We start from the raw sequence: 12,654 nt of genomic DNA on the forward strand, positions 1-12,654 counted from the left end.
TCTTATATACATAACTAAGTTATCAATAAATCAGTAATCACTCATTCTATTTCACAAACGATTTTACATAAAATTTATTGCTGAATATGTTTTCTCTACACTAGCAATGACAACTGGTAAAATCGATATTTCATCAACAAATAAACTAATAGAAACACTTTAACTTTTTTAATTTCAACCATTACTTTTATAAGATATCTAATCATGTTCAATTTCATAAATTTGACATTAAAATGTATATCCAAAATATAAACAATAAGTTGATAATATTGTAGATAAAGGGATGACAATGTTCTGATGGTTAAAGGAATAACCAAACAACAATATGAAATGAAGGTTGATGAGAGTTGACAATGTTGTGGAGAAAAAGCCTAAATAGGTGAGAAGCACAAATGGCGCTCCATCACTTAGTCTATGTTGGTTGCTTTTTTATAAGATTAGATTTGGGTCGAACCAAACTTGAGCTTATCGAGTTCTTTCAAAGTTTTTCAAACTTGACTTGCTCGAAAAGAGTCAAACTTTGAGTTTGGCTCAAGTATTGTAATCGAGCAAAAAATAACATTGTTTTAATGTGTATTGGTCAAAATGACATCATTCTAGTTGGTTTATATCAAATTTTTTAGGTTTGTAAGCTTAATGAGCCAAACACTTTACAAATTTGAGCTCAAGCTCGAACTTAAAAATTTTTAACTCTCAAGCTTTAGTTTGAGCTCATTCAAGTCACACTCATTTTGAGCTTGAATAAGTTCAATTCGAAACCAACCTTGTTTACTTATTCAAAGATTGAAAATACATTTTATAGCTTAATACTGTTCATATATAAGGGGCACAATTTTATATATACATATATATATATATATATTTAATCACACTTTTGTAACATCTTTGATCTAATAACCTGATTTATTATCAAAATATTATCTATTTTTAACACACAGTCTATTATAGTTTTGTTTTTGGGCTTTGTAATCCAAAATGTGTCTTAATAATTTAAAGAGTTTATAAATTATTTAATCAGTCATATTTTAACATTCCTAAGTGATGTGGAATGCACATTCATATCCAACATCTCTATTGTGTTTTACCTATGTGGGATTCGTCTAAGGGTGTCACATCATCCCTCTTTACGGGATTCAATGTCTTTATTGAAGTTTGCCCCATCATTGTTTAAGAAGACACGCAAAATTACTCTGATACTATTTCATAACATCTTTGTTCTAATAATCAAACTTATTATCAAAATATTATCTATTATGAACATATAATTCATCATAATTTTTCTTTTAGGTTTTATAACCCCAAATGTGTCTTAACAGTTTAAAAAACTTATAAACTATTTGACTAGTCACATCATAGCATCCTTGAATAATATAAAATGCACACTCATGTCCAACATCTTTAGAGTGTTTTTTCAATATGAGATTCGTATAGTGTCACCTTATTTTACTTGAAATAGATATTATAGGGTATTATCGAATCTCTAATGTAGTTAATATAACCTATATTGCATACATTAATTGATAATGAGCAGTAAGCAATTTTGTTTCACCAAATTGCTCTCCTGTCATTCCTGGCGTGACCCTTTCGTCTGAATATGACCAGAAACCAAGTTGCTTTGGTTTCTTAAACATGCATGGAGTTGGGATTTAAAGTACAAAAAATGAAAAAGAAACCATGCGCACAGTGGGGGAAAAAAATGCCAAGCAGAGGAAAATGCATTTGCATCGACGCAACCATGTATAAGTTGGGAGAAAAACACTTTGGATGTAAAAATTAGGCGTGGCTCTGATATGAATAGGCTGAATCAAATTCAAAGATTAGTTTGAATGAGTGAATTTGGAATTAGAGCTTCAATTCGATAATTTAGTTTAATAAAATTATTTTCCTTTCCATTCTTAAATTTTGAAACAAAACTTGTTAACTATTTTTTTAAAATAAAATTGCTAAAAAGTAATTAATTAATTAAGCATTAATTAATTAAATCACTGTTCATAATTACCACCTAACTTGTGTTATTTAAGTCTTAAGCCTACGATTAATCATAGCTGCAAAAGAAGTTTTATCGATGACAAGAAATTTGTTATAAAATCAAAAAGTGTATGGTAACAGATTTTTTCGTCTAGAAACAATATTATTTGTCAAATTTGTCCCAAAAAATTTAAATATTTGTCAGATTTTTGCGAAACGTGAATCATCCCAAAATATTGTCTCTAAATTGAGTGCTAAGTTTTGGTAGATGAAATTAATATTTTTGTTCTAAAAAATGTTCATTCTCAATTAAAACTGAAATCATCCTTAAATATAAATGCTAAGTTTTGCTAGATGCAATAAAAGTTTCAACCCCTAAAATGATAAGTTTGAGACAAAGTGGAAATCATCTCTAAATATTTTGTTCTTAAAATTGAGTGTTAACTTTGATAGCTGAAATAAAATTTTATCCTTCAAAATTATCATTTTATGATGAATCTTAAAATGTCTTTAAAATTGAATGTTGAACTTTGGTGGATGAAATTAAAATATTTTCTCCAAAATTATAAATTTGCAACCAAAATAAAATCATCCCTAAATAATTAGTCCATAAAATTGAGTGTTAAGCTTTAGTAAAAAAATATAAAATTTCGCCTCTTAAAATTATTATCCTGGGATGAAATTTTAAAATTTTCCTAAAATTGAAAGCTAAACTTTGGTAGATAAAATTAAAATTTCATTATCTAAAATTATTATTCTAAGAAAAAAATAAACTTATCCTTAAAATTGAGCACTAAGTTCTGATGGACGAAATAAAATTTCATTACCTAAAATTATTCTGAGATGAAACTAAAAATATTCCTAAACTTTGATGAACAATTACAATTTTGTCTCCTAAAAATATCATTCTCGGACAAAAATGAAGTTGAAAAAAGTGAATGTTAAGTCTTGATAGATGAAATAAAATTCCATCCCATAAAATTATCATTATGGAACAAAAAAAAAAATTTGTATAAAATTGAATGCTAAACTGTGAGGGATGAAAATAAAATTTTCTCTCCTAAAATTATTATTTTGGGACAAAAATGAAATTGTCCTGAAATATTTCGTTATTAAAATTGAGTATTAAACTTTTGTGGACGAAATTAAATTTTGTACCGTAAAATTATCATTCGAAAACAAAACTAAAAATGTCCCCAAAATTTAAATGCTAAAATTATTATTCTGAGACTCCTAAATTGAATATTTGTTGTAGTGATATATTGTTTACACTTTTATAATATTAAAAAAAATAATTTTGTAACATTTAAAAAATGCAAGGATTATCATTTTTGTGTTAGAGCTATGCCCTAAGAGTATAGTGATTTTATGAAATAATGTAAATTCGATAAAATAAAAGTATTTTATTACAAGTGTAACGCCATGTTTATTACGTATTCACATGTATTTACAAGTTTCAGAGTTCATAATATCAAAAGATTAAATATCATAAAAATCTTACGCATAAAAGAGACTACTGTCATTCAACATTGAAAACACGGTTCATAAATCTATAACCGCATATTTAGTTTATAATTCATAAGAGATGTGGCAGTCATTCAAATATTGTATACTTATCAGAATCAAATGATCAGGTCATCGAAGTTAGCCAGTTTGTATAAATGAGAGCTTTAATAGTCCTTGCATTTGTATTAATTACATCTATGTAAAGTTCTAAATTAGCCAATGAAGTATGTAAGGACTGCTTTAATGTTGCATTCACTCAAAAAAGCTTTCATATATTTCCTCAAAAATTCTCAGTTACAACATCTAGGAAGTTCTATAGCTCAAGCAGATGCTTTCAAATAAAAAAAAAAAAGAATGTCAAAATCAAATCGATTATTATACTGATATCTTATCAAGGTTGAGATATAGAAATAATGTTCGTGTCAGTTATCTTGACTTCTAGACTTTTCTTCCTAGACAACAGTCAAGTTTAATTGGATTTGCACTTCAATCTAAATCCACACTGTGGCCACAAATTTCATTGATCATAATCATAAGTCAAACAATGTCACAAGACATCTTTATCTTGTATTACAGAGTAATGTCCTCTATTAATCTACCATACTTTTACTACGCTTCTTGATATAGTCAATCAACACTATTTTAATAACCATTTAAAAAAAGTTTATGTTGGGTTGGTGTCAAACTAAGCTAATTGGTGTTGAGACATTCCAATGATCCTAAGTCTGAGGATGATATGCAGTAACATCTATTAGAGGATTCTTTCTATAAACACTAGGGTTATCATCTATGTGGAATCATCTTGTCAAGTCTGTTTGATACATATGCTCTTGGCATACATCCATGTGTTGCACCAGGGATGACACTCATAATCTTAACACGAGATCTATTACTATACTATCTTTCAGTAGAATTATTCAACACTATGATAGTTTTATTATATTATCTATACCCTAGGTCAGGATAATATTGAGGCTACTGACATTTCTAGATTGGTCATCTAATGTGATAATAGAAATCTCATGATCAAGCATCCCGTTAATTCCCTTGTCACGATTCTACCAATTTAAAGACATTCATCAATTATATAGAAAATTATGGGTAACAGATAAAACTATGTCTTTTATTAATTAAAAAAAAAAAGTACATCATGGGATGACAACTATATATATATAATAGATTGACTATATGACACGTAGTCTATAGTCAATCCTTTATTTGCCTAATGTCAAATGATGTTATGTGTTTTTCATGTTTTTACTGCATCAGAGACTTGGTTAATGGCTTAATCACATTATCATTTTAATTAACTTTACATATTTATACATCTCCGCGTTGAATAATTTATTAGATTAAGTGAAACTATCCAAGAATATGTTTGGATTATTGGTGAGCCCGTGGCTCCTTGGCCTGACCAATACCACCACTATTATCACGGTATTTGAAAAATCTGAGATCTGATTAGAGTAAAAAATATTTGACTATTTAAAAAAAGAAAGAAATCCCTTGGATATGTAAAAACGATGTCATTCCATGGTTTTGAAAAACAGTGCTACATAAAACACCATTTGGCTTTTAATATTTTAATTCCTGACAGTTTGAAAGGAATTTCATATTGGTTTTTTACGTTATTGTATGTTGTATTATATAACTTTGTTTCAATTTAAAGTTTATTTTCACCAAGGGTTAGTGAAATGACAGATTTCCTGAGAATTGTCAGTTAAAAAATTGTAAATTTTTTAATAAAATTATTGAAAGAGAAAAAGAACTCTCAAATTTTTATTAAATAATTTTGTACTCTAATTTTTATTGATCTCAATTATAAATAACAAAAAAAAAAATTTACAAATATAAATAAAAGTGTCAATTTGAATCCTATACTTTTTTAAAATGTTAAAAGTGTTAATGAAAATTTTAAGAGGTTTTGGAAATTTAAAAAAAGTTTAAAGGTGATTTTGAATTTTTTAAATTTCAATTTGCTCTTTAATAGTTTTAAAATTGACAATTACAACTGCAAAGAACTGAATAGAATATAACAAATTAAAAGTATAAATGAAATATTACACCCTATTGGAAATATAGTTATATTTTCAAAATATATAGAGAGGTGAATATGATAATTTCCAAAGCATGATATGAGAATATATTCATTTGTTCATACTAAATTTTAAAAAAATAACATTTATATTGTTCACACTTCACAGTTTAGTCTAAAAAGACTGCTATTGTAATATATTAAATCTTAGAGACACAATGACAGTTAATTACACTTATATGTTATAATGTTTGGAATAAAATAACACAAATATCCTTTAATTGTTAAAATTAAATTGATAAATGGATTGGAAAATAATTTTTTCAAATTTTAAAAATGGGAATTTGTCATTTTATTAAACCTGGGGTGGGAAAAGGTCACTGAATAAAAGCAAGTGCAATTTAAAATAACTACAGTGGGTACTAATGATTATGTGTCATCATGTGATTAAATGATTTTTAATTAAATATAAAATAATATTAAATTATATGATAATACATCATTATTCATATCTAATTCATTTTAAATGCACGTAATATTTCTTTAAAAATGAATAATAAAGTTGAAGAATTGAATTTTTTTGTTTTTTTGGGTGAGTAACTTATTAACATTTTATTTATTTTCTATTTTTATTGTTCTACCTATCTTGAATATGGAAGTAGGATCTTAATTAAGACACACATAACCAATTCGTCTATATGCTATGTTGCCAAACACGAAATACATCAACTTTGGTTTACAGAAGTAGCCATTATTGCCTATATGAAGGCATGAATTCTCAAGATATGTCTGTCTGCATGGTACATAATTATATTATCTGCCATTTTTAGGCCTGAGTTCAATTCCTTCAATAAAAAGGCCTCGTTTAATACTTCGTCCGTGAAAATCAAACTACAAATCAAAGTTCCATCATCACCATTTTCATTGAAGAACTCACCCATCTCAATTTCCATCCAACCATCTCCTCTGTTTACAGATGGTGGAGGATCTAAAAGCAAACTAGGTTTCTTCCCATTATCTATTCCTGCTAAAAAAGAACTTGATTCCACAGGTCTTGCCCTAAATCCCTGTGCAGATTCATATGGCTTAAACACAAGCTAAGCAGCATAGGTGGCTTTGGGGGACAAAATTTTGGTGTCTATCTTTTCCTTCACATCAAAACTTTCCATCTTTCTTAACCAATTTCTTCAAGCTTCAAAATAAAATTGATGGCATAGCTATTTCCCCAGAAACTGACTTGCTTTACCTATATTTCATTTACTTAAGTTCAAATAAGTTAATTGCACCAGTGATGATAACTGCAAAAGTTTAGAACATTGACCATTAGAAACAAGAAGGAAACTCACTCAATTAATCTAGAAAAAGGCGTGGAAAGAACTTTCCTTTCTCAAATATGATGTTTGTTCAATCCAGCTCTATACAAAGGCTCAGATGAAATTTGCACTCTCTAACCAACTTACAACATCCTCAATCAAGATATTATCAAGAAGCCAAGTAGAAATTTCATCCTCATATGTTGCAGACCAAATTAGCACCAGAAAGAGGCTCATCCTGAAATGTAATGCCAAAATCGTATAGACTTGCCCAAGTAGAAGCTCTCTGCTTAAATCAGAGTTTTTTCAACCAAATCAAAGATTTCACAATGAATTCACATTCATACAAATCTATTTGTCATCTTATAGTTGAAACTGAAAGCAGTTTCATACCTTCTTACCTGTCTGGGGTGGTTTGATTTGGAACTCCCTTTCACAGCAGAATTCACGGACCGTGCAAGATTTTTAACACGATTTAACCTCAACCCTTTAGCCATTATATCTGTATACAAAAGTCTCAAACACATGTGGTTTGATTTGGAACTCCCTTTCACAGCAGAATTCACAGACCGTGCGAGATTTTTAACACGATTCAACCCCAACCCTTTAGCCATTATATCTGTACACAAAAGTCTCAAACACATATATCAAAAACAGAAAAGTACCAATAACAAAAACCTGATGAAATTGAAACTTACCAGTGGAAACTTCATTTGTCTTTATCAACACGACTCTCACCAACTGTAGTTATTTATCTCAAAACAGTGCTACATACTTACTCAAAACGCACCGTTTGGCTCATGCTTTAAATATTTTAATTCTTGACAATTTGAAAGGAATTTGATATTGGTTTTTTTACATTATTGTATATTAAATTGAATGTTTATACAAAAAGGTGTCTATAAGGTACAATCATATATTTATGGTGAACCGTAATTTTTTAAAATGTTAAGAGTGTTAATGAAAATTTTAAAGTGTTTTGAAAATTCAAAAAAAGTTTAAGGGTGTTTTTAAAATTTTAATATGCTCCTTAGTAGTTTAAAAAATAACAATTACATTCACAAAAAACTGAATATAATGTAACAAATTGGAGGTATAATGAGATACTACAAAACATTGGAAATATAATTATATTTTCAAAATATATGAAAGTGAATATGATAATTTTCAAAACAAGATATGAGAATATAATCATTTTGGTATAGTAAATTTTAAAAAATAACATTTATACCTCTATCATATTATTCGTAGTTCAATCTAGTAAGAGTGCTATTGTAATATGTTAAAACTTAGAAATAAAATGACAATTAATTACATTCATGTTATAATTTTTGGAATAAAATGTTACAAATACCCTCTAATGGTTAAAGTTATTAGTAAATGAATAAGAAAATGATTTTTTTTAATTTAAAGAGTGAAAATTTGCCATTTTATTAAACCTGGGTTGGGAAAAGGTCACTAGATAAATCTATGTGTCCTTTAAGCATAATAAAATTGAGTATTAATGATAATATATCACCGTGTGATTAAATGATTTCAATTAAATATACCGTAACACTTAATAGCAGGAGCACACATCATTATTAGTACCTAATTCATTTTAAGTGCATACAATATTTCTCTAAAAATGAAAAAGAAAGTTGAAGAATAGTTTTTTTTTTTTTGGTAAGTAACTTATTTTCATTTTCATTTAGTTTATTTTCTATTTTTATTATTCTGCATATATTGAATATGGAAATAGGATCTTAGTTAAGACATAAATAACCATTTTGTTTATATGCTATGTTGCCAAACATGAAATACATCATTTTCATATACATACATACATATACATATACATACATACATACATACATACATATATATATATGTATGTATGTATGTATGTATGTATAAAGCATAACAACATCAACTCTAGTTTATAGAAGTAGCCATTATTGCCTACATGAAGGTATGAATTCTCAAGATATGTTTGTCTGCATGGTACACAATTATATTATCAGCTATTTTTAGGCCTGAGCTCAATTCCTTCAATAAAGAGGCCTTGCTTAATATGTCGTGAGCTAAAATCAGACAAATTACAAATCAGAGTTCCATCATCACCATTTTCATTGAAGAATTCACCCATCTCAATTTCCTTCCAACCATCTCCTCTGTTTACAGATGGTGGAGGATCTAAAAACAAACTACGCCTCTCCCCATTATCTAGTTTTTCTAAATAAACACCTGACTCCACAGGTTTTTTTCGAAATCCGTATTCATGTAAGTTAAACACAAGGTAAGCAGCATAGGTGGTTTTGGGGGACAAAATTTTGGTGTCTATCTTTCCCTTCACATCAAAGCACCACACATACCTGAAGTAAGCCACTTCACCAAACCTGCAAATGCATATTTCATATTTATAAGACATCAAAATGGACAATATCTACATGATAAGTAGAGTTGACAATTTTTAACACAACCCATTACTCTGACATGAAGAAAAATCAGTTAGAGTTAAGTTTTTCATGCATGAAACTTATTTCTGGTCAATTTGATATAACTTGAAATTAAATCGGATAGTGTTAGGGTTCAAACAAAAGTATCATGATATGATATGAATCGATTCAAATGTTTTGAAGAAATTTTATTTTAATAGAGTTTATTATGGATAAATTATAGAAATATTGAAAGATAATATTAACAACAGTTGAAATTTTTACAAATTGTATATAATTGTATATTTATATAATTGTAATTACTTATATTATTTTTTATTATTAATTAGTAAGAATGTGATTTAATTAGTCAGATTATTTATGTGTTTTAAAATTTTTAGTATGTAATTTTTAGACTATTTGTAAAAAAAATATATATATATTATATATATTGTTTGGGTTATAGTTAAAAAATTTTGATATAATTCTAATTTGAGTTAGATTAAAATTGAAAATCTCTTATATAAAATTTAAACTGATACTATATAAATATAGCACGATAACATAAACTACTAGGTTTAAGGATAAAAAAGAAAAGTTATATGAATAATATACAAGTATAACACAACAAACCTAGATTCTGGTAGAGATAGCCAGGCCCAAAAACGAGAATCGTTTCCCCATGAAATGCTAAGCTCTCTTGCCCCAACCATGAAACATTTTTTTCCACTCTTTTTTTCTATTGCAAAGCTCTGTGTCAAAGAATCAGATTGATATTCGGCCCAGTTTTCATTTGAATCGAATAGAGATATTTTGATTTCGATCCTATTTCCATAAGTCAACATTTACTAATTCTTAATAATTAATCAACATACCGTTGTACCATTATTGATGATGATGGGGTTACGACAGAGATGAAGATAAAGATCCTTCTTGGACAAGTTAGTTGTCAGCAACGACGGCGAGACCGAACTGGAAATGATTTCCTGGTAATCAGACGGCAGAAACTTCTCCCACACGGCATCTGAATCCGCAGCAGATTTAAACAGAGAGGAAACCACTGAGAATCTGCATGCATCTCTAGCACAAGTAAAGGATATGATTTTAGATATGCATTCTTCTGGCAGAACAGCACTCATATCCATTTTCATTCGCTTCCCCATTCACCAAAGACCAGAAAGCCAAAGCCTTTTCAAAGGACTAGACAAAGACTATTGACTTTGAATACTTCGTCTACAAGGAAGATTATTTTTTTATTTTGATTTGGTAAATTGGTAATTATAATTTAATTGCAATTTCTTGTTATTTTTTCTGTTAAGGGAAATTAAATTGTCTTATTCTATCTCATCTAAGCAAAAATATCCCTTTTTCTATCTCCCAAGTAAAAATGTCCCATTTTCAAAGTCTTAAAACAAAAATGCTTCAAAATTTTTTTACAACACTAAAATTACCCTTCACAATTTCTATATAACCCTCACTCTCATACCTTTCTCACATCTAAGGCTGGATTCGAGCTGAACTGAGCTTGAACTCGTTTGAGCTTGAGCTTGACTCGATTTGTATATAGCAACTCGAGCTCATGAAAGTCAAGCTCGAACTTGATTCGAATTCTGTTCAGCTCATTTTGATCTCGAGTTTTTAACTATTTCGTTATTAAAACGACATCGTTTTAATACATATTGATAAAAACGATATCGTTTTATATCAAAATTTTTAATTGAAAAATTTGACGAGTAGTTCGAACTGGATTGAGCTTATATTGGGTTGGCTCGAATGGGCTCGGTTCGAATCCAACCCTGCTCACATCATTTATGCTCTCACTCTCACTTTCTTTTTTACTTAATTTTTGGTACTGTGAGTTCATTTAGAGGAAAAAAATTCATATTTTTGAATTCAAATCAAAACAAATTAATTCATGAAAATAAGATATTTACACAAATCTTAATCCAAAACTTAATTTTATTTATTTAATCAAGTTCATATATTATATATAGCGGACATTTGGTTAAATGAAATATTAAAAAAATATGGAGACATTTTGATATTAAACAATGTATGAAGGTTTTAAATGAAATGTTAGAAAAATATAGAGATATTTCAATACAATACAACTTATGAGAGTGTTAAATGAAATGTTAAGAAAATATAAAGACATTTTGATATAAGACAATATACGAGGATGTTAAATAAAATATTAGATAAATATAAGAGTTTAATTAAAATGTTAGAAAAATATGGAGGTATTTTTATATTAAACCATGTATGAAGGTTGTAAATGAAATGTTAGAAAAATATAGGGGTATTTCGATACAAGACAATATATAAGGGTGTTAAAAAAATATTAGATAAATATAGAGGGTTAAATGAAATGTTAGGAATATATAGAGACATTTATCAGGTATTTTGACACAAGACAATATTTGAGAGTGTTAAATGAAATATTAGATAAATATAGATATATTTTGAAATTAGACAAAATATGAGGGTGTTAAATAAAAGATGTAGATAAAGAGAGAGCATTTTGATATTATAAGAATATCAAGTTTGTATATGTTACAAAAATATATGGTGCATTTTGATATTGTGTAATATATGAGGGAGTAAAAAGTATTAGAAAAATATAGGAGTTATTTGGATATTAACCAATATATGAAATAAACATTTTAATTTTAGATAATGTATGAGGGTGTTTAATGAAAGGTTGAAAAATTAGAGGTGGCATATTGATATTCGATCATATATTGGTAAATGTTTATTGTAGATTTTAAAAAATTGGTTAAAATTCTTTCTAGAACAATACTTGAAAGATTTATCTAACTTTTGAGTAAACAATATGGTATTGATCTGATCCGAAATAACATTCAACTATGCATGAAAATAAAAAGAATCAAGCTCGACTCCTCTGTAAAGATAAAAAATGATGAAGATGTACAAGACCTTATTGACATATCACAATATTTCAAGGATTGTATTCCTATTTTTGTTATATGTACTGTAATTGAAGGAAAAGAAGAAAAAGGAGAAGAAATTAGTGGCAACAATGATAGTGAAGTGAAAAAGGAATTTGTTGGGGAAGACTTGGTTGATTTCCATAATGAAGCATTCTATGTTGCTGTTGAATGGGTTCATGGAGATAAAGAGAGGATTCTAGATTAGGATGACTTTGAGGGGAATGAGATTACTGATGTTCCTCTTGATAAGACAGACTTCAGAGATATGTCACTTGTTAACTGTGATATAAATAGTCTCTAGCTTAAAGATCCTATTATGGATGGCAAAAATCATTATGGACCATTTTTTGATAATGTCCCTACTGATCTATTGAAATGGCTACCCCATTTTCCTCTTTAGACTACAAGATCATCAAGTGGTGCAAGATTGATCCGAGAGGGGAATGTTATAAAACTTGGAGACA

At 28.2% G+C, this 12,654-nt stretch overlaps 1 protein-coding gene across 1 annotated transcript; it reads right to left on the reverse strand.

The window, feature by feature from the left end:
* Positions 1-8,754: 8,754 nt before the first annotated feature.
* LOC123217778 (putative F-box protein PP2-B12) lies at positions 8,755-10,394 on the reverse strand. Its single transcript, XM_044638906.1, has 3 exons — positions 10,115-10,394; positions 9,873-9,991; positions 8,755-9,200 (listed from the first exon to the last, which is right to left on the reverse strand). Exons 1-3 carry the CDS (start codon positions 10,388-10,390, stop codon positions 8,822-8,824), a joined length of 774 nt encoding a protein of 257 aa, XP_044494841.1. The 5' UTR covers positions 10,391-10,394; the 3' UTR covers positions 8,755-8,821.
* Positions 10,395-12,654: the final 2,260 nt, after the last annotated feature.

This window comes from Mangifera indica, chromosome 5, assembly GCF_011075055.1.
Source record: "Mangifera indica cultivar Alphonso chromosome 5, CATAS_Mindica_2.1, whole genome shotgun sequence".
In the NCBI taxonomy this organism is placed as follows: domain Eukaryota; kingdom Viridiplantae; phylum Streptophyta; class Magnoliopsida; order Sapindales; family Anacardiaceae; genus Mangifera; species Mangifera indica.

Excerpts from the sequence above, each read along its gene's own strand:
- LOC123217778 (XM_044638906.1), bottom strand. The coding sequence starts at position 10,390 with ATGAAAATGGATATGAGTGCTGTTCTGCCAGAAGAATGCATATCTAAA. Across the intron at positions 9,992-10,114 it reads TCATCAATAATGGTACAACG|AGCTTTGCAATAGAAAAAAA; the intron begins GTATGTTGATTA and ends TCTTTGACACAG. Across the intron at positions 9,201-9,872 it reads CTATCTCTACCAGAATCTAG|GTTTGGTGAAGTGGCTTACT; the intron begins GTTTGTTGTGTT and ends ATGCATTTGCAG.